This window comes from Bactrocera oleae, chromosome 5 (genome assembly GCF_042242935.1).
Source record: "Bactrocera oleae isolate idBacOlea1 chromosome 5, idBacOlea1, whole genome shotgun sequence".
In the NCBI taxonomy this organism is placed as follows: Eukaryota; Metazoa; Arthropoda; class Insecta; order Diptera; family Tephritidae; genus Bactrocera; species Bactrocera oleae.
In genome coordinates, this window is record NC_091539.1 from 36981865 (window position 1) to 37008463 (window position 26599).

General features: G+C 35.2%; 1 protein-coding gene and 1 long non-coding RNA gene across 14 annotated transcripts in view; one reads left to right on the forward strand and one right to left on the reverse strand.

Annotated features, from left to right (window-relative positions):
* Positions 1–26599, forward strand: part of LOC106622535 (uncharacterized) — a 58398-nt gene that overhangs the window by 22686 nt on the left and 9113 nt on the right. For 3 of the 13 annotated variants that reach the window (XM_036371578.2, XM_036371579.2, XM_036371581.2), the window contains exons 2-7: positions 16399–18391; positions 20284–20459; positions 20942–21058; positions 21738–22428; positions 22522–23435; positions 23544–26567. In XM_036371578.2, the coding sequence (XP_036227471.2) occupies positions 20286–20459; positions 20942–21058; positions 21738–22428; positions 22522–23435; positions 23544–26567 (4920 nt within the window). In that variant the 5' untranslated portion in view covers positions 16399–18391; positions 20284–20285. Of the gene's footprint in view, positions 1–5964; positions 6629–6659; positions 7547–12508; positions 12747–16398; positions 18392–20283; positions 20460–20941; positions 21059–21737; positions 22429–22521; positions 23436–23543; positions 26568–26599 lie in introns of those variants that run through there. The other 10 variants (XM_070110179.1, XM_070110178.1, XM_036371576.2 and 7 more) reach the window with 9 other exon arrangements.
* On the reverse strand, positions 8848–10861 carry LOC118682564 (uncharacterized). The gene is made up of 2 exons (XR_004978378.2): positions 10205–10861; positions 8848–10145 (listed from the first exon to the last, which is right to left on the reverse strand). It is a non-coding gene; the product is annotated as an uncharacterized lncRNA (long non-coding RNA).

Genomic DNA, 26599 nt, shown 5'->3' on the forward strand with positions numbered 1-26599 from the left:
ATAACAAAAAAAACAAACGTGACTGTCCCGCTTATTGTTGAAACATTTGCTTTTCCTGCTTATGTGACCTTAATTTGAAATCACTTGTCTTCCGACTCCTTAGCCAAGTGGGTGAATTTTCTGATGTTACAATGTCTGTCCTTAGCAGAGTCTTTCTAATAATGTCATATATCATTTCTGGGTTTATAACGGGTGTTTTTTTAGAGTTATTGAACTTTAAATTGAGATAAAACAACGATGGTTTATTCGATTGACATGGATTTTATTTAGCCGAAAGATAATCTTGTGGCATTACATTTTAAATATGATTTCTGGCATATGACCGCCACGGCTGGCTCGGATGTAGTCCAATCTGGACGTCTAATTTTCGATGACTTTTTCCAACATTCGCAATAACACGGCGAATGTTGTTTTCCAAATGGTTAAGCGTTTATGGCTTATGCGCATAGACCAATGAGTTTACACAACCCCACAGATAGTAGTATAGCGGTGTTAAATCACAAGATCTTGGAGGCCAATTCAAAGGTCCAAACCGTGTCTTTCAATAAATCGATTGTGGCACGAGCTGTGTGACATGTTGCGCCGTCTTGTCGGAACCACAGCTCCTGAACATCATGGTTGTTCAATTCAGGAATGAAAAAGTTAGTAATCTTGGCTCTATATCGATCACCATTGACTGTAACGTTCTGGCCATCATCGTTTTTGAAGAAGTACGGACCATTGATTCCACCAGCCCATAAAGCGCACCAGTCAGTTTTTCTGGATGTAACAGTGTTTCGACATACACTTGAGAATTAGCTTCTCTCCAAATGTGGCAGTTTTGTTTGTTGACGTAGCCATTCAACCAGAAGTGCGCTCGACGATAAAATGAACGTAGTGCGCGATACGTATTTCGCACAAAACCATTATGTTATGTTGACAGCTGTTAAATCGGTCGCCATCTTGAACAGTAATGCCAACTTAAAGTTCTACGAGTATACCTCGAAAAAAACACCCTTATTATCATTACTTCTAACTTTCATATTAAGCATAATTATCCGTAAAAGCAGTTTATTTCAGGGAACCATTTTACAATAATAATAATAATAATTAATAAACCATGAACTTTGTTTCTCTTTAAAGAGAAATTAAAAAATTATCGAACACCCTAATTTGATGTAAATGTGTATCACCTGACATTCATATATACATATGTCGCTTTGATAATTCGGAAACACTATAGTAATGCCAAAACCATATATACAAGTTATTCTTACTTACTAAATAATGATCACTTGCTTTCTTCAAAATTGGTTGATATTTTGTGACCGCTTACACACCTTAAATTAATTTATTTACTTATGCACATACATATGTATGTATACTTCAAATTTTATATTTTACTTCTTCAAATTAACTACACACCCACTTAATTTGTTTGCCTTCGTTCTATTTTAGAATAAAATTGTTTGATGGCAGAAGTCAAAATTAAATTTGCCACTGTATGTATACATACATATATACACAATGAATGTTTGGCTATATTTCACGCTCGATCAGCGTTTTTAATATTTATTTTACAGTTTTTCTCTCTATTTTGCTTTCATTATTATATGTGTGTTTTCACACATCCACACAACAAACAAGTTTACCTTCATTAAGAGATTTGTTGGCTTCACTTAAGATATACATACATATGTTAAATGTGCATAAGTATAGGCCAGTTGTGTATGGTATATATATACAGTATGTACTCGGTGTCTATGCCTAAAAAAATCCGAGTACGAATACAGAAGAATCATAAGGTTCCTACAACAGTCTATTCTATGTAACTAGAATACAGCCGTTTTTGTCTCCGACCAACTATTATTTGGGAAATGATTTATAATATTTCAAATACAATAATCAAGAAATAAAAGGCAGAAATTCAAAGTAGTTTTTTAAACTAACTTACCTACATTTTGTAAATCTTACTAACTTATCTATATTTTGTAAAATTTTAAAACAAATATCAATTTCTTTTTGTAGAATAACAATTTCGTCAAGACCTTGTTTTACAATTAATTAATCTGTAAATCAGCACATTACTTACATATTATATAAAAGTTCTCTAACGCAGGTAAATTGATGACATTTTTAGAGATTTACAACTAGCAGATTGCTCTGAACTTCTAGAAACTCGATACGTGCAGGGTGCATCGTAACTAATAACGATTTATATTAAAAATAGTCACCTAATTTGAGGAACAGCCCATCCGTTCGAGGTCCATGAAATGTCAATTTTATACTAAAATGTGACTGTTTGGACCAGCGTTTGCGCCAAAAACCATCATTAGGCATTAACCTTAACCAAACCTTAAAAGAACAATCGATTGATGTTCAAAGTATTTAATTTCTATAATAAAATTTACTGGACCCAAAAAAATTAGTTGAGCTTCTAATTTTATCTTCTGTTCCAAATTTCAAATGATTCGGGATACAAAGGCGCTCTTTGAAAATACTATTTTAATTCGTGGTAACGAATCTATACTGTAATTACATACATTTATATGAAAAGCTTTTAATGTAAGCCCAACATGTAAAAATTTCCACTGGTGAAAGTACAAATATACATACATACATACGCATACATAATGACAATTGAAACTCGAATGAGAAACCGCGAACGACCTTGACGATGATGACAGCAACAACGACACCGACCATCGCATCGTATCGATAGTCACTGCAACTATGAAATTACTACGGCAATAAATAACAGCATACATACCATGTAGTATATGTACATTTATATTTGTGCGCATTTTCCGCTTTGAGAGATTATCCACTCCACTCTGTTTTGTGGTGAAAAGTAGGCGCCACACAATAAACTTTACTTTGTGTAAATAAGTAATTTCAATAAATATTTGCCTTCTATGACTGATGTATGTATATTCATATACCTTAACAAAGCCTATTTGCGGTTAATTTTACAAAGAAATTCACATGAATATAATTTACAAGCATTTTAAGAGGGGTTTCTCAATATGAAGTATATGAAGTATATCACTGACTTTAACTTCGGATAGAATTTAAGACTACCTTCAAAAGAAAAGGGGTTATTCGGTTAGTGGGTATTTTAAAATAATGTGTTGCTATTCAAATAAAACAGGAGGGACAACATGTTATATAACCGAACAGTTGTGGTATCCTTGAACTTGAGAGGCAATAGGTTTGGTAATTTCAAAAATTTTCCTGAATGACCAATTTACCATAATAATTCTTGCAAGCCATATAATGGATGGTCTAAGTTCCGTAAAAAGCTTTAAGGAGGTTCCCAGACATGCTAATTGGTTGTAAAGTGCATGTCAGCCAACAAATATAAGTTATGATTTTCCTTTCGGTTAGCTCAGACCCTCTCTGTTAGTACTGTTTTATTGGCGTCTGCGATAGTAAATGGAGCTTTGTTGTAAAATAGTGAAGTAATAAATACCTAGTTATACTGTGAAGAATTTACCCGAAATGGTACGAGTATATGGTATTATATTATGTTGTACGAAGAGGCTTTGTTAATAGGCTATGATATTAATCCAATAATATGAGACGTGCGAGTGGCATTTTGTATTTCCAACATTCGATTTGTAGGCAGAAAATCGGATTAACCTGAAATTGCTTTCGAAATGTCAATCACTATTATTGAGGCACTATTAAGGCTAGATTGACATTCGTAGCAATATAACGTTTCGATTCTAAAGGAAAAAAATTGTTTCATCCTTTTATGAAAAAGTTAATGAAAATATGTAGTCCTTATCTTCAATTACAAAAAAATACTGTTTTTAATAACGGTCGCCTTCTAGCAGGACATGTTAATCCTATGTATTTTCGGAATCTCTCGGTTTAAAACTGTACTCCAATAATATATTTTAAAAGGGTGTCTAGGTCAATAAAATATTAATAAAATTTATCTCTCAGACACTAAATTAAAGAGAATACTGATTTTAATCGTCAACTGGGCATGGTTAAGAAATTCCTTTTCTATGTGTTAACCAGACTGTCAAAAAAATTTTAATTTCAATGTCATCATATCGACCTTTGTTGATATTTTAAATATATCCAAGAATTAATTTCTCCATAATGTGGACTTTACATGACATTTGGTTTGAAAAATGTTTGGGTGATGTGTGTTTTGTGTGTGTTTAGTGGTTGTGTTTGAAATCATATTGAACGTTTTAACTTAACTGTAATTATTATTATATTTAAATTTTAAATATTTTCTATTATTACCACTCAAGATTGTTGCATAAATTTAGGCGTCCATTACAGTTTTCGAATATTTATAAAAACAATTATCTTATTATGCTTTAAGATATACCGTCACAACCCGCCACATTTAGTAGATTCAATAAATCTTGCAACATTAACAAAATCTCGAGATCTAGAGATGGACTATGCCAGTTTACTTCTTAAAATTTTCCAGCTGTCCAGATAACTCCAATATTCAAATATCAGGATACCATTAAATGATTTAACATCTGCATATCCGGCTTTAATGATTCTTCCAAAACTATGACAATAACGTTGCAATGAATTTTAAGTATACCAAATGATCAAATTTGAGTCGGAATGATCCATCTAGCCTTTTTTTTGTCAGTCCGGGTCATATTTGATCAAATGCTAAATAATGTATTTATACTTTGATAAGTACATAATAAAATATTGGAAAACAATATATTCTGTAAGATTTTGAAAAATAGCGATGATGCCGAAATTGTTGATATTGTTCATAGATCCGAATAAATGAGTTACAACTGGATATCCCTACTATCCATGTCAAAGGATAATCCATAGGGATATCCGGATATTCAAATATCCGGTTAGTCTCAGTCATACGACTTACATAGCTTATATATGTTTTGTACGAATTCTTCGCTTGTGAAAGAATCATACATATAATAATCTCAGCATATCCAGTCTTTCCGCGTTGTTTGTTAAATAACAAGAATATTGCTACCTGATAACATTGCAGAAATGCCGGCTTGTTTGTTTGTCGGCGCGCACACATCCAAAACGCGTTCATACTCATTTCCCCTATGAATTTTCTCACAACAACATATAGTTAATACATATACACATACATATACGCACACAATTACTTAGCGTTGCATTTTGCAGATTTGTCCACCTTGACCGTCTGTCTATGGTCTACATTTTTGTTGTTTTACTTTTTATTTTCATACAACATCGCTTCCTAAAGTATTGGTATGTATGCGTTTCATTCACTCCGCCTACTAATCAATCGTACTCAGCTGTTTTTCTTTTGGTAATCGGTTAGCGTTGAATACGTATACGAGTTTTTTTGTTGTTGTTGCACTCGGTAACAGCGTTGATATTAGCGACGATTTGTGGCTCGTGTCGATGTCAATGCAATATCCCGTCTACCTGCTCGTGCTTCGGATATACACGCACTATGGGCTTGCATATGTATTGCAGGATATCGAATTGTCAGTGCACGAGGCGGTGGCGTCAACATAATCGTGTGCCTCTTCTTCATTCGTGACGATGACTAAAGTGCAATTTCTTGCATTTTTTTTGCCAATGTAGTGCAAAGAAAAGTGCATGCAAAAAAGACGCAGCGACTGAGCCGGAAACCCACGAACACACATACACTTAAAAATTAGAAATACATTTACATTTTGTGTTTGCGGCGTCGACGTCAGCAGCGCGTTCGCGGCGGCTAGAACATTATGCTAGTATAAGATGTGCCTGAGAGAGAAAGAGCATGATGCATGCACTCCAAATAAAAGGCAGGCGCGTGCACTCATGCATACTTACTAGTCTACGTGTGTGTGTGAGTGAGTCAGCGTAACCGAAAGTGTGTGTGTTGGTATTTTGTGGCATGTGCCGCTGCTGAAAATACACTGCTTCCTGCTCTGGCGGTGCACCCGCCGAGCCCTACTGCCCCGCCAACGCCGAGCGCAAATAAAATAGATCATCTAAAGCTAACTATCGTTCAGTGTCAGCTTGCACTCTGATAGATAACCATTTAGCATATTTTATCTTCGCGCTTATGACTTGTTTCATTAGGCGTTTGCAAAATTCTTCGATTTGATAACGGCCGTTGTGTGCGCTCCCGCCGGAACAACAGCAGCACACCATTCAATCAGCCGTTAGTGGGTTACGCGCCGTGTTGAAGGAAACCCGCATACGCGCGTTCTTTGCATTGCCGTCATCATCCACTATCAAGTGATAAACGAACTGCACACATACTTACCGAGTATGTTTTATTAAAAATTGCCGCGGAATAAGCGAACATTGTGTTTTCACAGTGTTTATTTATTTGGTGCGCTTTGCCTTTTGTGCTTACAGTGCGTTTAGATATATCTATTTGTGTGTGTGACGATTTATATCGAAATAAATAACCAAGTGGAAAAAATTAAATTTAAATAAAAGCTACATGTTGGCGAAAAATTGAGTACAAATAATAGTTTTGTGTAAAGTAGAAGAAGCAAACAAAAAATAGGCAAAATATAAAAAGCACTTGCGGAAGCGTAAGAGCACAATTTTAATTTTGCTTGCTTGTTGAGTTCTAGCGTGTGGCTGATAGTCAATCTGGGAGCGTTCTTTGCTACGGTTCTAGTGTTATTTTCGGTGAAGCGTGTTTGTTTTAAAGGTGTGATATCATTTTTCCTTTATTTAATTTTTTTTTTCTTATTTGTAACTAAGTATTGAAGCTTTTTATTTTACTCTATATAATTCTCTTTACTATTTTCTTTGTAACTTTTCTATTTCCACATTAACTTAAAAACTAACGACTAACCCCCTGACCCTGTGCTAATTAATGAACTAAAAATGTTTGAAAATCAATAAAATAGAAAACGCGCTGCCACAACAACTACAACTGCTGCGTGTAATCGTAGTATTGGAGAATCGAAGCGGAAAATCGGCGAAAAGCTGTGACGAGTGCCAAACAGAACGCAAGCGTAAAAATATAAAAATAAATTTAGATAAAGCATCAAGAAACGCGCGTTAAATGGCAATGTGCTAATTTTATGTAATAATTATACGAAAATAAATATTTAACAGCTAAAACAAAAAGAATAAATTAAAAAATAGACAATTTCTAAATTTAAAAAAGTGTCATTTATAAATAATTTTAATATTAAATGAAAATTAGATAAATTGTGAATTTCAATTATTCAACTGCGAAAATATACGACCAAAACGAATACGAACCACAACGACCAAATATATGTATGTACATGTCTACATATATATGATACGACGACATCATCGCTATCAACACACAACGTTTTTAGGCCAAGTAACAACAATAGCAAACACCGTTCTACGAGTCACAACGAGCGCGCGAGCGAACAGTTGTTTGAAGCGATCAGAAAACTCGCAATCAGCTGAAATTTTGACTCACACACATACCTACACAAACAGACGCGTGCATACACGCCCATATTTCCAGTCATACATACATACAGATACAAGAAAGAAAAAATACGCTCAGTTGATGGACTAACGATAACAACGACAACGTAACGATGATGTACGAATAAAAGTACGTAAGCTTTTGATGATGGCAAGTACATACAGTATACTATACTCTACATGCATACATATAAATAGTAATTGAAAATAAATCAATCAACAAATAATCATAATTGTCAAAAGCAATTGTAATAATTCTCCCGTATGATCGTAAAATCATATTTCCTTCCGTTGTAATTTTTGTTGCTGTTCATCGTGCATAAACCGCTAATCGAATTGTGTTTTGTTTTTTGTTATTTGACGTAATACTCGTTGTCATGTGTTCTGGTGGGCAGCAAATATGTATGTATATACAAAAGTACCCTTGGATGCTTGTGCAGCTCAAAATAATTAAATAAAAAAATAAACTTAAAAAGAAAATCAGAAAAATCATAGCCGCAAACAATTGGCGGGCGGCGCACCAACAAGGGATTGGGCTTACACTGCAGTATGGTTGAAACGTATGCACATATACATACATATATACAAATGTATACATGTATGTATGTGCGAATGCATTCCACCTTCCTACAGTGTTTGCTTTTTGATTTGAATTTCCTTACTGCGCTCACGCTAGGTTTTTCTCAGCACACTCGCTATATGCTTACATACATATAATCTCACCTGTGTTGCGCTCTCATCGTCTTTTCCATTACTCAAACACTCTCATCATTTTTGTGCGCCTATTTTACTTTTGCTCTTTTTGTCATTAAATTTTGTTTTAGTTTTTGCAATTCACAAATTTAATTTGGTTTGTTTTCATATGCTTACATACAAACTTAATTTTTTATGCATCTCTAACCTTTAATATTTGCAATCGCCCATTTTGTACGTCACATTGCATCCGTCACACTTGTTGTTGCTCACTTATGCGCTTCATTAACTTTTTCCTGCTCACTAGTCATCTGATCTAATAATATAATTTGTTATAAATTTTAATCCATCTTTGCAATCGGCTATAGCTTAACACTATAGTTTTTACATTCCATTAGCACATCAGCTGTTCGTATTGCTCTAATTTCCGATCTTGTCAGTTTTTCGATTTCTAGGTTATGTTATATACATTTCTCATTGCTTACTCGCATTAGACATTATCAGTTGGTCAATATACTAATCATTGCCACATAAGTGCTTTATATATATTTGTACACGTATGTAATATGTGCAAAATTTCCTACAAACGAAATTAGTTTTAAGATAAGCTTTTGTTTATCTCATAAATAATCGACTGTATACACTTACATACGTTTTCGATAAGTGACGTTGGTGCCGTCAAACATGTTTGTTCTCACACTTTTTCACCTGATTACAACATTTATTGGTTTTTATGCAAATAACTCGTATATTCATATGTACATATATGTTTTATAATTTATTTATTAAGCAATACAATCTCACATTTCAATTATAATTTAAGTGCTATGGCATGCACTGTGTTTTTGGGTTAGCGAAAATTTTTTCTTTGTATTATTAGTAAAAATTCGTTATCATAATTTTTTATAATCAGCAATTTGTGCGAAAGAATATTTATTTAATTTTATAAATTTTTAAATTTTATATAAAAAAAATTAAATAAATTCACATTACATTTTCAACACAATTTTAAGGTTAGTATTTTTCCTTCTTATTTTTTCTTACTCTCATTATCTTTATTTAGTTCATGACATCTTCGCCAAACTTAGGTCTAAATAATAAACTTTCCTCGAAACATTGGAAATATATTTTATTTTGTTTATTATAATTTTTGCTTTTAATAAAAATGTTAAAATTATGACGTACTTCTGTGGCTGGAATTGGAGCATATTTCACATTCCTAAAAGTAGCCAACAAGTTTTGTATGTTTTTATTTTGACATTATTTACTCAAAATGTTCACAATTTTGGCAATTAAAACTTTTGTTTATTTCATTTTTCAATACTTTTAAAATTATGTTTTTTAAATTTGCTTTAGCATATATTCCTGGGATTCTTGGGATTAACTTTTTTTTCAATCCGGTATTTAGGATTAAATATTTTCGAATTTAGCGAAGTTATATCGTTATATATATTTTCTAATCAAAAGGGATCCAATTGTGTGACAAATGACTTATACCGGTCAACTGCACTATTATTCGTTGCACTATGTCTGCAGTCTTAGGATCGCAAGTCGTGGGAACACAGTATAAATCACGTTACTTCATTTACCCTTGCTATCTAACAAACAAGTATATAAAATATTGTTATTTCATCGGGTAAATAAATGTATACATATGTATGTGCGCTAGTAAGCGTGTGTGTATGTGAAAACTTGTGGAAATAAATAGATTAGCATGTGCACTTGCAACAACGAGCATGCAATTCCTCATACGCTCATATGTGTGTGTATTTGTAGCGCGTTGTTGTTGCGACTGCTGCGCACTGATAGCAGAACTCTTGCTTATATGTATGCAAAGTTATGCTACAGTTGTTGCATGATACTGGCTTACCTTGCAATTTTTTACATTTTCATTTTTATCGCCTTCATTTTCCTTTTCGGTTTTCATTTTCACTTCCATTTCTTGTACATTTTTGCTGTTTGCTGGCTGTTCGTCGTTTGCTCTCTAACGCTTGTATTCTCCTTATCTCTCTCTCTCATACCAAGTTACAAATGTTGTTTCCCACTCCTTTTTACTACTATTGTGAACATAATATATAAGTATGTACATATATATTGACAAATGCTGTTAATTTACTTGAATGCAGGTATGTTGTTACATACATACTTTATATATGTATGTAAATATGTATGCATGAATGCCTATCTTTGCGACAATATCTCACAGCCTCACTCGGCATTGGTAGTCCATTTGTATATTTATCATAATTGCAACTTATGCACATGCATATAATATATATATATGTACATACGTAACTAGTTCGTATGCAACTCTGGCCGTCGTCGTCGTAGCCGTAATTGCAGCTGCGAATTTGTGCATAACGCACGAGCACATTTTTGCACATTGTGCCACACTCATGGGTTGGCTGGCTGTGAGCACAGCTGTTTAGCTGCCTGCTGACTTCCTCGGCTTACGCTATGCGCGCAAATGCAACGATGAAGAGAAGTAGCCGCAAAAAATGAGTGAAAACTAATGTTTTGCGTTTTTGTGTTTTGTTATTGTATTATTTTTGGTTTTTTCTTCAGTTTTGCTTTTACTAGTCACAGACTACTATCATACATATGTACACTAGAGCGGGTTGATTTACAGGGAGCCAAAAAAAAACGGGAAAATTGTGTATGCGGGAAATGTTCTACGGATCATTCTGAACAACTTGGCCTAAGAGAATAAATTTCTTCGTCTGTTTTTGAGATATCCGAATGAAATTTAATTTATAGCATTTCGACAGTTGACCTAGCCGATTCTGACGGATGATCAATAGAATACCAAAATGCATCTATGTATTAAATTTCGGATCGGCTTTAGTATATCGTCCCAGGCTTTCGGGGATAAAATGGGTATGGGCGGATAGAGGAGATCCTCTAGATCAAGAATAGCCGAGGGAAACTTATAATTTTCGAGGCCGACCTAAAACCTCTTCGGTTTTCGGGTACGGAACCCAGTTGCTTTTTGCAACTTTATTTTAGAACTGAAAAAACAGTTAGGCTGAATTTTCAGTTCTTTCTGCATTTAGGTTTCAACCACAACCACTACGAATCTCCCCAAAGGGGCCATAACCCAATGAGCAGATTGGACCGAAGTCCAAGGGCTTTCTGCTCCCCGTGGTACCAGAAAGTCTCCGGTAAGACTGCGTAGCCGAAACTACTGCCAGTTGAGCAACCCATTACTTAATGACTGGTGACATTTGTCGCTTGAACTTCAAATGTCTTTTTATTTGCTTTTTCATTTAAAGTCTATAATATCAGTTCAAGCTGAGTATTATAGCACTATTTCTGACATACTATGCTATTACTGAGCAAGGTACATAATAACAGTCATAGTGCATTTGGCTTTTAGTCGCCTTTTACGACAGGCATGCCTTACCGCGGGTAAATTCTTACCCCTACCCGCAGGGGGAATACCCTAGATACAGTAGCCAACGCAAAAAGAAGTTCTGCGCGATAATACTTTGGTACACCCCGGTGTTGAACCGACCAGGGTTATTTTTTTTTTGAAGCGCGGCCGAAGGCCTCTAACGCAAAAAGAATTTCTACGCGAAAAGGCTTTGGTACACCCCAGTGTTGGACCGACCAGAGTTATTGTTTTTTTTTGAAGCGCGGCCGAACGCCAACGCAAAAAAAAGTTCTACAAGAAAAAGTAATATTGTCATAGGTATAACATAATACTTAACATCAATGCTCTCTAATAGTTTATTCTTCTAGATTTTGAATTCCTGTATTTGGTGTATTCAGTTACAATTTCAAAAGATGTCGATAAGGTAACACTGGTTATTTGACATTTTGCAACCTCTTAACAATAATTTAAATATTGAATTAAACTATTTTTGTATATATAATGTAAAATAAATGTGTGACAACGAATTAGTGGATATAAAAGTGAAAAATATAAGTGTTCATTTAAAATCGAAAAAATGCGTACTTTAAATAGTTGAAATTTTCAACTTTAGACGTAAATATCTCAAAAACTATATGTTTCCCGCGGCTATATCTATATACATACATTCTTGATCTGGAGGATCTCCTCTATCCCATACCCATTTTATCCCCGAAAGCCTGGGACGGTATACTAAAGTTTTCCCTAAATTTCATTCGGATATCTCAAAAACTGACGAAGAAATTTTTATAATCCCGAAAAATTAAACTTCACCTAAAAAATCGCTGCCTTAAATCCGGTTTTTGAAGCATATTCTCTTAGACAAAGTTGTTCAGAATGGTCCGTTAAACATTTCTCGCATACGCGATTTTTTAGGAAAGAAATCGATCCGCTTTAACGTACATACTACATGCTAACTGTTTCATGCAATTCTGTATCAACGTTGATACAATCTCCAAAGAGCAGATGATTTGCAAAATGTTTGTTGTTTGCTTTTGCTTTTGTGTCGCCATCGCGTGCATTCGTATGTACGTACCAGCGTATGTGACTGGTTCGCGTCACGTCGTCAGTAGTTAGTCGCTGGCGTTGCAAACGTTTGCATTTGCTTTCAGTGTTTCGTGTGGTGTTCGTGATTCATAACGGCTTGAAGGCGAGGTGCAATTTGATTTTTTTTGTGCATTCGTTTTCATTACTGAAAACTTTCGTTGTTGCAGAGCTTTTTTCCAAACATTCGCTTATAAACGTCGTGAGTTTTGCTGTTTTACTACTCATGCATATTACACCTTCCCACATACCTACATATATACCAGGGTTGGACCTTCCACCCCATACTTAAGTGTGCTCGTGAACAGCCCATGTGTCGGTGAATCGGCAAGTACAAGTGTCGTCCCGTGTAAAAGCCATGCATATGAACTCACTCACAATCAGCTCTTCCGCTCTCCGCCTCTTCACACTTTTCGGCCCCATTGTGTTGGCAGCAGCTGATGACAGGCAGTAGAGTAGTGCTAAGTTAGTAAAATTGGGTTGCGACCCGTTTTGGAGTTGTGCTTTCCCGTAGCGACGGTTAGGCTTTTTTTATCGTTTCCAATCTGCTGCGCGACAGGCGTGCCACCAACTACCGTATTATCATATTATTATTGCTACTTTTGCTAACACTATTATTTGATTTTTTTGTGGAAAGTTCAGTTAAATATTCGTTGGGGCTGGATGTGACGACAGCCTGGTTGGTGGGTACACACATACAGACATGTGGCTTCTGCTGCTTAACGTGCACCCCCAGTGACCCAATTAAATGTTTGAAAACTCAATAAAATAGTGCATAGTAACTTTGACTTTCAATGTTGAAGACAGTGTTTTGTGCATCGGTGCGAGCTTGCACTGTGGGCGTGGCATCTACACATTAGCATACAAACGAATATTTCTTTGTCGGCGAATGCAATTGTATTTTACATTGTGTGAATGTGTCTGTGTGCGTGTATATTTGTAAATGTTTGTGACTACCACCTGCCATTTCTTTATTGTAATAGTTTTTAATTTAGTCACAATTAATTTATATTCGAAAGCTACTTTATTTGGAATAAGTTTGCTTTCAAATTTACAAAAATAGGCGGCTTATAATAATTAAATTTAATAATAAATTTTAAAATTAAAACTTAATAAATAAATTTAGCGATTTCATTCTAAAACCATAAAAAATCGTTTACTTTTTTCGCGCCGTAATGTAGGCAACAAGAAATAGATATGTGATAAAGAACATAGTAAAAGTAAGTTTATTTCAAAAACTGTTCCATATATTTCTGTCTTACTAATAATACCTTTGAAAATACTTTTTCTTTTCTTTGAGCTCAACATCGGTAATAAAAATTGTCTGTTTGTTACATATGCATCTTACTAAAATTTGTTTTTATTGCCTTTACAAATGTTCAGTGAAATAACTAGTATTTGCTAGAATTTGAAAATACGAGTACATATACAAATATATGTATGTAATGGCATACAACTGATGTCACTTGGCATTAGTTTGCTAAATATAGACAACAATAATTCTGTATTGTGTAGTACCTGTTTTTGTTGTCGTAGTTAAAGGCTAGAATACCCAAAATAGCAGAAGATATAAAAATTTAATTTTTTTATGTGTAATTTTGCAACACGGGAGGCTCTTCTTCTTTAAGCTCTGCTATTATTATTATTGTTGTTATTTTTCGAGTGCATCACCTTTGTCATTTGACGATTGTCATCCAATGCCTCTTAATTGATATTTACATAACCGCATTTGTTTCCATTCTTTACGCCAGCAATGACATCACAATTTCCGTCAAAGCACAAACCGTAAAGATAATTCAGTTTGGAGTACATACATCTAAGCATAGCAAATATTCAATTTCTGATTTTATTTAGTGTTTTTTTATCGTCTATTGTTTGCAGCTAATAATTACAGTCCAGCGCTATATTAGCACAATTCTTTCACCTTCAATTCATTGTCTTATTAGAAACTTTTGTTGTTAATTTTGTTTTCTTTTTGGTAGTTTTTATTTTTCACTTGCTCATTTTTTCCACACTTGTCGCTTGTTTTTTTTGCAAAATAATGCTTGCTGATGATTCACTGCCTCTTGAATGGCTTCTAAGTAGATATGTATGTGTGTGTGCTTGTACACACTCTTGTGTTGTTGTTTCACGTTTCTACAATGGATTTTATTTTTAAACATTTTTATCTCTTTACAACTTTTCTTTCACTTATGAGTATTTGGCCTAGCAACAGTTTTGTTGTTGTTGCCTTGTGCACATATTTCAGTTTGTTTGTAAAAATCAACTAATTCACTTATTCCGCTCATTAATTTGTTGATTTTGAGCTTAATTTTTATTTAGTATTTAATTTGTATTGAATTCATTTTAAATCGCCTTATCTGAAATATATATGTTAAATCGGTGCAGAGTAAAAACAAAAACAATGCTCCGTTGCCTGCACTTTGTACCCCCGATGCAGTTAGTTAGTTTCAATGATCAATGGCAATGCATAATCGATGTACCGTTTACATTAATTTTTATGTCGCTGATATATGTATGTATGTACAAATATGTGAGTGCCTTTTATTTGCTTTGAATATTGAATTTAGTATATTATTTTATTTTTCTTTTTAAATCAGAATTGTATTTTTTTTTTAATTTTTGAAAGTCCATACATAATGCATATATTTGCCGCAATATACATGTGTTCAAACATAAATATGTACATACAACAAGTTCTCATTTTAATAATGAGTGCATATGTACATACATACATACAAATAATTTATAATATTTTATCAGCTGAAGCAACAAGTGTAGGACAACAGTTGTACTTAAACGTTTATATGTACACATACTTATGACTAGACATCTTATATACATACATACTTATTAGCTTATAAATAATCAAGTCTTTATGTACACATTCTCATATTTATTAATGTTTGTATGTGCTTGGGTGTATGTGTTAACCTATAAAGTATAATATGGTTAAATAAAACTGTATTTAAGTGTCGAAATTAATTGTGTTGATTTTTTATGCATTGGCCCAATTATATTAGCGGCTATATATTATATAACACATATGTACATATGCATATATGTGTACAAATAATATTGCTATCGTAACAAATCATATGATTGCTTGTTGTGCATTAAAGAACTGAGCGAGTTGTGCTTTAATAGGTGCATAATGAAAGCAAACTAAGCTTAAAGCGTAGGAACAACAACTAAAATGTTTATTATATATATTTAGGAATACATATGTATATGTGTATATATAAACAGCTAAGATAAATCATTAATTTAACTGTCTATTTTTTTTTTGGCATCCTTTAGGCGCAATACGAATTATTTTTGAAATTTGAAATTTTTTTGACTTGATTAGATAGTTTTTATTTTTACTTTTAATTAGTTTTTAAATTTTGTCAGTGAACGATTTATACAATTTATTAAATTTTTTGCACATTTTGAAATTTATAATTCATTTGAGGAATCTTATTTATTTTGTGCATTCTTAATTAAAATTATTTTATAAATTGTACATGATCTTAAGCCACTTTTTATTTTATTATATGTGCATTGACAGTTGGTTTAAATGTAACAGAACAACGCAGCTTTATAATATATTGAATTTAGTCAATAGTTCACAATATCCTTGATTCTCCCTTCGATGTTATTTTCATCTGAATAAATTTCACCATCAAAATTCAATTCAATTAAACGATAATATATTTAACTGGCAAGTTGTTTTTGTTTTCCAGTAAAAACATTTTTTTTACACATGTAATTGAAATTTTCTAAATATTTAAAATTTTTATTTTTTAGTTTCATTTAACAACCACACAATATTCTTTATACTAATCTATTCCTCTTTTTTGATTAATTTTCAGAATAATAAACACCTTAGACAAGTGTGGAATAATTCCGATGAGAATTCAGTTCCATAACACTCAAATAAAAAGCAAAATGGATTACTAAATGCAGTTGAAATCAATCAACAGCAGCAGAAGCAGGAGAAGAAGCAGCAGCAATTAACATAATTGCATTACGCAAAAGTCACGCCCACACCACGGAACGACGACAACGACGACGATAACCAGCACCACCCCAGCAAACCCCCAAACCGCCGGCCAACGAGCAAAGATCAACAGGAGTTAAGAAAACAAAAGCTTAAGTTTTATGCGCAACTTAAAACCGACAAAAAGCAGAGAATCAACAGCAGCAGTCCAGCCTTATCCAAACGGAAAACACGCACGCCCCCATAAACACTCCACAACAACAAACAAATAAAAATAATACATTAGACTAAAAGAAGTCAGCGAGAACAAAATAATTTAAAAACATATATATTAAAATCCTGCTTTTAAATAATTTAACAACACAAAATAACCGTTAATTTAAAGCATATTTCAGTTAATTCAACAAACAAAACGATAAAAACCTGTGTAACGCGGTAAACTGAATAAGATTGCAACACAACAGAGTGCACAACAGTAAAATTTAGCAGTTTCAATCATAAAATAACAACAACACTCGTTTACTACATGTTGCACCTATGCGACGATGTTTAATTATTCGTCACCACCAAATGCCAGCAATTTGAGAACATAACCTGTAAACGGCAACATAGCCAAATCCCAATCAAGACAGAGGAGCGCGCACAGGCACACCACAACAACAACAACAACAACAACATATAATGATTTTGATATAATTTGTGAAAGGTGTCACACCAAAAACAAATCAAAACAAAACAAAAAGATTTAAAGTTTTCTGTTTATCCATTCTCGTCATAAGCGTTTTAATTGCTTTTACTGTCAATTGATTTAGTTCACATTCAAGAAAACACTATTCGGCGAAAATAATATATTGACGACAACTGAACGCACCCATTTGTTTGGAGTTATAATTTGAAAAAATACTTAATAAATTATATAAATAATAAAATAAAAGAGAAAATACTATAAAAATTAAAATTAATTAAATAAATAATAAAAGTAAATAAAAAAAAATTAAAATCGCGTAAAAAATCTGAAACTTGCATAATAACACTACAACAAGAAAATATAAACCGCAAATTCAAAACCAAAGAATTTCAAACAAAATCTCCAGTAGAAAAGTAGATTGATTACTAACAATTCTAAGTAAAAACAAAAAGAACAACAAAGCATAATTGTGTTGTTGTACCACCATTGTAGTTTCGTAGACACGTACATACATGCATACATTAGCCATGATGTATAAAATAGAGAAATTTACTTAAATATGTTTGCAACATTTTGCGACCACACGGCAGTCTGTCAACAACAAATGCAAACCTTTGTAAACATGTTGTCCGCAGCGTTGTGCATTGTTATCCACGCATCGGAGGTTGCACCAAAAAATGTTTAAATTTCATGCGATAAATTGTGTTCATTACAACAACCACAACAACAACAATTATCGACTATTTCAGCACATCATTGAGATAACGACGACGACTGGTGCAGGGAGGCATTGTGCAGCCATCAACAACAACTAGTGTAGTTAGCAACAGCGGCAGCGCGAGACAACAGTGATTATTGCTCAAATGCAAATTGCAGTTGTCGCCTGGTGGCCGCCAGCAATTGTCGCATTAACAGCTGTTGTCATCACCGCCGTTGCCGCCGCCGTCGCAGCAGTAGCCACGCTACATAGTAAATCGTAAACATCTCTCAGCGTTTGACAACGTCTTACGCAAAAAGTAATGTGCTAATTTCTACGTAATCGTATATCAGTCACTAGTTAATTGCATCCTTTGTGGCACCAACACTTCCAACGATTGAACGTTTCATCACTGATCACTTGTGTGTTTCGTGGCTAATTCGTGCATTTCCACTTGAATCCTTGAGTGAAAAGCTATAGGTATGCGCACATGTTTGCATTTTATCACTATTTTTGTTTTTTAGTTTATTTGTGCCAGTAGTACCAGAAGTAGCATACAAATTTAATTATGAAATAGTAGTGATTTGTTTATAATTGTTTTTATACACTTTTGAGGTAGTTTTTACTAATAATTGTTATTAATAATAACTATATTATATACCACAATGTATGACAACGCTAGGGTCCAATGCCATTTAATTTATTTTATTTTTTCAAAATTTATTAACATTTTCTATTTATTTATCATATTAAATGTATTTTGTTTATACTATTTAAAAATGGAGTATGTACTTCTAGAGCATAAGTTGAATTGCTACATTGATTTTGCTTTTCTTCTGCCTTCGTGCGCTTACATATAGAATTAAAGCAAAATTACTTTCGTTTAGTTTTTCATCGTTTTAAATTCATTTTATTTCTATAAGCTTTTTTACTTAAGTTTACGTTCGATTGTTAGTGAATTGAGAAGTTTGGTTTTAATTAACAACAACAATGCAAAGAAATTTGTATATAAACAAAATTGCAGTGGACCTCAACGTGTACAACAACAAAAACACATACATACAATAGCAACATATTTTACATACATGCATATAGCTATGTATATATCTGTGTGTTTGTATGTATGCATGTAGATTTGTTAACTAGTAATTTGATGTGTATGAAAATAGTGTGGCATATAAAAGCAGGCGTCGGTAATTGTAGGCTCAGCTCATTTTGTGGTTTCCGCGTGTCCGTTTCGTAATTCGATTTTTCACACTATAATTGAGTGATTTGCACAGCAATATCAATATGCTGCTGTAAATTTGAGAGGAACTTATCCAATTCTTCTGCTTCTAGCAGATATTGTATTGGCCACATTACTAATTCATGTTTTTTTTTTTTTTTTTGTTTTTCACGCATGTTTTGAGTAAATGAAAGTAGTTCGGTTTTTTTGGTTTGTTCCTAACTTGGGTTCGTAGCTAGACATGTATAATTAGGGTATAGTAAATTTGTGCGACAATGTGCAGTCAAAGAAAGTTATTTCGAAATTCGTAAAGAGCATATTAATATATCCGTATCTCACATACCAGCTATATACATACTCCATATGTCTTTTACATTCAAAATGTGATTAGCCTAAAAAGCCTATACATATATGTACTGAGGTTAGAAGAAGAACTTAATTTTATCGATAAGTTTGTATGGCAGCTATAGTGTGCTATCTAAGCAAGTGTTTCGGATATGGTCCCGATATCTTGAACAATAATTCATGTTACATTTCGAGAAGATATCTTGTCAAATAAATTAATTTTGATTGGTCAGTTTGTATGGCAGATATATGCTATACCGATATCAGCGGTTCCGACAAATGAGCAGCTTCTTGAAAACAAAAAAGTGTGATATTTATCTTAAAAACTGAGGGACAAGTTCATGTATTTACAGACAAGCAGACGGATATGGCTCGCCACGCTGATCATATTATGTTTATATATATATTTTATAGGGTATCCGACATTTCCTCCCGGGTGTTACAAACCTCGGGGCAAACTTAATATACCCTGTTCAGGTTATAAAAGTATGGCTCGTTTAATTCACTTGGCTGCTAACATTATTTTCTAACACACTGTTTTAATGTTTAATTTCTAATCGTAGTTTTGAAGTGTTTTTTTTCATTAGTGTTTTTATATTTAGTTAAAAAAATATTTGGACTAGCAAATTCTTAAGCACAATGTGCAAAACCATTTTAAATGTATATGCTCGTATTGCAAAGAATTATACATATATTCAAGTGATACTAAATTTTTTTTACTATATTTCTTTTTCTCTTTAATTTTTTTAATTAAAACAAAACGACTACAAACATCAAACCAAAAAAAAAATATTTCAAATAGGTATGAAGTATCCACAACTTGTGTCGACGCGTGCGGTAAACGCCATATCTGATTGGCTAGTAGCCCGTTTGGAGCAGTTAGGCGTTGAGGCACCACATATTTATACTAGACTTCTTCTATCACTATTACAATCGACTGTACAACTAAATGATCCAATTGAATTCAGCAACTTAGAAGTAATTAAAAGATTTTTTTAAGTTAACATTTTTGTGCTTCCAATCGATACTTTGAGCTTTAAAAAAATTCATATTCATTTATGAAAACCAAAAAAAACGATGTTTTAAAAAGTACAAAAAACTTATGCACTGCATTTATTGAGCATATAGCTGAAAGTATCGATTTGATTTCAAATTATTTTTTTTACAGGGTTTTACATGGTGCTAATATGGTTCAGTTAAAGGATTTGCCAAATTTATATTTTGTTTTTCAAAATTTTTAAATATTGTGATTTAAAAAATGCTAAATATTGAAAATACAGTTATGTATTTATGTATACATAAATTTGGAGATTTATTGAAATTTTCTTAAGACATATTTGATATTTATTAATTAAGTTCATTATAAATCCTTTAACACATATCCATTGCCGGCGAAAATACCCTATATTTTAGTTAGTAAAATTAGACCTATACTAATCTTATTTTAACCGATATTCCAGTCATTTCTTGCGAGTCGCAAAGGAGGCAGTAGGCGTTACCGAGAGTGTGATATTGACGAACTAAAGAAATTTAATGCTGTGCAGTGTATAAAGAACATCGTTTCGTCAGACCAGGAGGTATGTAATACACTAATAAAATAAAAAGAAAATATTAAAAACAAGAAAAAAGTTAACTTCAGTTGCACCGGAGCTATAATACCCATCATAGATAAAAAAAAAAATTTCCATACAAGAAATTGATTTTTTTGATCAGTTTGTATGGCAGCTATATGTTATAGTGATCCGATTTGAGCAATTTGTTCGGAGATTGTACCATTGCCTTAGGCAATATTTTGTGAAAACATCTTGTAAAATAAAAAAGTTTCCATACAAGGACTTGGTTTTGATCGATCAGTTTGCATGATAGCTATAATGCTATAGCAGTTCGATATATAGAGATTGACGGTTCCAATAAATGAGCAGCTTCTTGAGGAGAAAAGTATATGTGCAAAATTTCAGATCGATGCCTCAAAAACTGAGGGGCTATATATAGTATATTTATAGTAATGTTTCCTTCTGGGTGTTACAAACTTCGTGGCAAACTTAATCAAAATCAAATATATCTAATTTAAAATGCCCTATCTATTGTATATTCCTTTTAAGCGAAGAATCTTAACTAATCCCTTTTGAATTTTCTAAGTAAAAATTATTTGAAAAAAAAATTAATTTTCCGAAAATTTCGAAGTGCGAAAAATTTTAGTTATAACGAATACAACGTATTCAAATATTAATTTTATTAAATTATATAATCTTTCAGATCGCATCTATTGAGAACCTCGTCGAAGAGCTCTTCGAAAGACTTAAAGACATTGAGAAGCAATCCAGCGATAGTGAAGATGACGATAAGCTTCCAGTAGCAACGCTTTCCATCACCCACCGTTATAACAGATCGCAGCAGAGAAGAGAAGTGCCAGCCAATAGTAAAAGTTGCAGAGCGAGTTGTGCAGCCGAGAGCAGTAGGTCCGCCGAAGCAGCTGGAACATCAGCAAGTGCCAAAAAATTGCACGAACGTGAACGAGAATATTGGCGCGCTTTTCCAGCACTTTCGAAACAAATGGGTGATATAGCTCCCCGCTGGCGCCACCCTTCCAAGTGGCTGTTATGGCCTACTGATAAGCCCAAAGACGACGGTAAGAAAAACGCTTCTACTAGTAGCGCCAGCTCGACAATGTCTAGTAATTCCGATGCTGAAGATGGCAACCAAGCAGCCCCAACACACGCTAATACACAGAGAAATATTAAAGAGGGAGAAGAAGATGCAATGATGAAAGATACGGTGGAGAATACGGAAAATACAGCTAAAGTGTCTGGAGCAGAGTTGTGCGATGACATAGTGGATGAGAATGATGAAATCGATGATGACGAAGCTAATTGCAGCGCTAACGCCGCTGGTTATGCTAGTGGCAGCGGTGCTATAAAACGAAATTCCAAACGTCGCCGCAGTCGTGGTAAGTGTAAGATGGCAAAAACTGTCATTGTTCAAATTAATTTGAGGAATTGAAGAATCCTACTTAATAATAATTTTGTTTGCTACATTTTAGCTTTATCACGCAAGAATCCTGTTGGCGGAAACAACTCTGACTCCAATAATGCTGGCAATAATCGTTCACAAGCAAGTAGCGGTAAAAACAAGCGCAATCTATCGCCCAGCTGTTGGGATACCGATTTCGAGGGCTGTTGGGAGATGGGTCGTGATTTAATTAAAGAATTCATAGCGAGTCAAAATCGTAATTCACGTAACCGCAGCACTTCCGAGAGCGCCGTTTCGTACAATAAGCAGAGTGCGACCGCAGTAGCAGCCGCTAAAGACGGTGCTGTTGATAATTGCGAAGTAGCTACAAACGCCGAGCAGCAACCAATTGAAGAGCGTTTGGATGAAAACAAGCCTACTACTGAGGGTGAGAAAATGAACGCCAACAAAGCTGTTACGCCCACATTGCCACTAGTCGATATCTCCTTCTGCGACTATGATGATTTTGACGATACACTCGCTTCTGTGTCCGAACTGACCAATGATGGACCCTTGGCAATGCTAGCAACTAGTGAGAGTGCTTGCGCCGTGCCACCACCTGCCAACGCTAAGCGTCTTTATGAGCGCGAATTGTTACCAAAAGATACGAAATCCAATGTACAATCCGATTTTGCACAATTCGAAGCAAAATTCAATAGTAGCGTCGAAGCTTTATGGAAAGATGCTGACCGCTGTGAGGAGAAGGGATTCAGTCCATTTGGTGATGGTAATAAATTGAATATTTTAAACTTTGGCAGTGGACCTACCTCGTTACCGATCGAAGCGCCATTTTCAAGAAATTTAAAAAACTTTTGGTCTAATTACTACAATCATCATTTTGACTTAAGCAAAATGCTGCCGACAAGTGTAATTGGCGAAAAAGCCAAAGAACTAGATGCATTGATGCAAAATAAAGCAAAAGATAAGGGTGAAGCTGCTTTCAAGGTGAGTACGACGTAGTATTTCGGGTGGAATTAAAAAAAAAAACGATTTTATGTTACTCCAATGAAACTTTCTCAATAATATTTTGTTAAATTTTTTCTAAATTTTCAGTCAAACGGTGGTGGTATTAGTGAGATTAATAATTTCTCCAACGCGCAACAAGCTGATGCTCACATAGCTGGTGGTCCCACAAGTGACTACTACTCAATGCCGAGCAATTTGGAGGAAATTGAGAAAGCCAAATCGCAACGTTCTAGCTTACGTCACAATAGCGGCTGCAGTGACAGTGGCAACAATTTGGGTGCGCGTAGAGCTGGTGGCACAATTGGAGAAGAGCGCAAAACACCGGTAGCACTCTTTCTACAAAACTCGATTTGGTCAGAGAGTGCAAATTTTGGCGGTGGTGATTCAGATGAAACCTTCTACTTCAAAGTCCATAACTCCGGCAATCATCTCAACGCATATGACGACAACAATCGTGAAGAAGCATTGCAATGCGATGCCACAGCCAGTGGCATAAATGTAAACAATGGCAGTAGCTTTGCCTTTTCCGCGCCCTACTCGGCTTCTAAGTGGTCGGAAGGCATAAATGCTGGACCGCCACAAGGCAATGTATCAACACCACTTCTACAGCATAACCAACAGTGCGGAAGTCAAAATAATAGTTTTCATCTTGCATTGAACCCAACCGATTGCACGGATTCATCTTCCTCGGGCGCATGTACACCAGGTGCCTCAAATTGGCATCACCTACCCAAAAGTGATGCTAAAAATGATTGGTCTGCCGAGCAAATGCGCGACACAAATGCAGCACGTGACACTGACAGCATGGCAGCACCGAAAATTACGCTCGTGAATCACTCGACCACAGGCAGTGGTTTCGTTGCATATTCACGCATTAAAGCGGTTTTAAAGTTGCAATTGTCGGATGATAGCAATGCCATGAACGATGCTGCAGCTAAGCAGCAGCTGCGAAATTACCCACCACGTACGAATAGCAAAGAACAACAGCAACGTTATGCACTCGATGTGATAGATGATGGCGAAAATCTACTGACATCCGAACGCACACATTTCCATCCCATTAAATCATATATGGATGGGCACACATTCGATATTTGCAGTGAATTGGATATTATCGATTACGAACGTTCGGCCAGCGGTTATTTGTACTACGAAGAAGAGAAATATCTCGAGTATACACGCACCGACAATTTTATGGTGGAAGATGATGGGGGCATTGGTGCCTCAGCCAACCCCTTGTATGCCAATTCGAATTGTGAGGCAGCCACAGCTAGCGCCAAGGCCAACTCCACTTGCCACAGCAGCAAAGTAATGCGAGTCGAGCGTGATTTCGTCATAAAATTCCGTTTGCAACGCACTGAAATCGCTTGCCAAACGGATCCAGAGCCGCCAACTGCACGTGCGCTAGTCAGCGTCAACAAACGCAGCGTTGCCATGAATGCATCGACATCAACAAAAACAGCACAACCGCATCCAATAAGTTTAATATTTTCAAATGCGGCGAAAAATTTGAAAGCAAACGCCGCAAACGAACTTGTCTATAGCGACACTGTGGAGGCGTTTACGCGCGCCATGGCACACTTCCCGCCGCCGCAGCCGTCGTCCAGCAACCATTCCGCTTGGTGGTCAATGGGAGCTGATGTTGGTCAATGTCGATCGTCTAGCAGCAACTGGAATGTGTACCAAGTACAGCCGAATCTGCAACAAAATGCTAAAAACAACAATAATAATGATGATGATGTTGATTATGACGTTGGCTGTGATGTGGTAGATTTTTATGGCAGTATTGCTGAGTTACCCGATGGAATGGCCGCTATCCATGCAGAAGTAGATATGACAAGTTTAGAGCAGCAGTGGTCAATGAATGAGATACGCAAGAAGTGCAAAGAAGCCGGTCACATGACTGCTGATGATGCTGTTGACGGCGGCGGCATAGAGTCTGTTTGGGGCATGTGTGCCGCCTGTAATAATGATTTAAAATCAATACCGGCCAATAGGCTATTGCGCGACGAACTGCAAGTGGAAGCCGACGAGATAATGAGCGATCTGAAGTACATGCAAGATTTATATATAGGAAGTGCTGGCGATGCAGCTGATGCCGATGATGATGATGAGAATGAAGACGACGATGTTTGCGCTGATGGTGAGAGCGGCGCTGAGACTGTAACTAGCGACAGCGATTGGTGCGCCGAGGATGTAACTGCCGAGGTGTCGGATGAGTGTGCCGTTAATACAAGTTTGCATAATGCAAATAAAAATAATGAACTAAATGAAGAGCACGTATTACAGCAGGCAGACTCTCTGGATCAAACTGCTACCACTGTGGATAGTGCTGCCAACAATTCTAATGATTCCGAGACATTTACGGTAATACAAAAAGTAAATCGTCTCATCGCCGAATTATTGCGTCCAGACAACAACAATGCTGATGGCGTCAAACGAATTGAAAAACTGAATTCCAATTCTGCAAAAGTTAATGAGACACGTCAGGTGGAAGCTGAAGCAACACAATTTAGCGGTAATTTGTGGCATACTAATAGCAGTGAGCGCAATATTTGGCAACTGAATGCTGGCGACAACACAAATAGCTTAATTGTGGCTGGCGGTGGTGGTGTTCTAGGCAAAAGCGACAGTGTTAGTGGTTGTGGTGGTGTCGGTGGTGCTGGTGGTGCTATGCATCCTTTACATCTTTTGCGCCAATTTAATGTGAAGCCAATTGAGACTGCTGTAGCCAATGTGGATAACATATTCCCTTCAACCGCTGCGGCTGATGTAGATAAATACCAAACTCAAATGAGTTGGGAGCACGAGAATTTAGCTAAAATTTGGCAGACCACACCACCGTCACCACCACAGACACAAAACGCCACTATGACAATAAATGATGCCAAACCACAAGCCGCAACCGAAGAAAAAAACGTAGACCCCTATGAGCAGCAAGCCGATATCGCTGAGAAAAATATGCGCAATTTACGCGCCAACGCAGATGTGAGTGTGGAAGCGGCCTCTGCCAATTTTCAATTGGCGCAAGACTTTAAAAAGCAGAAGGAAATCAAAGTGGCTGCAGCTCTTGCTAACGCCCAGCTAGTTGACTCGGCTTTAAAATTCAAGGTATTAATTTGAATTATTACAAGTAATTCCCT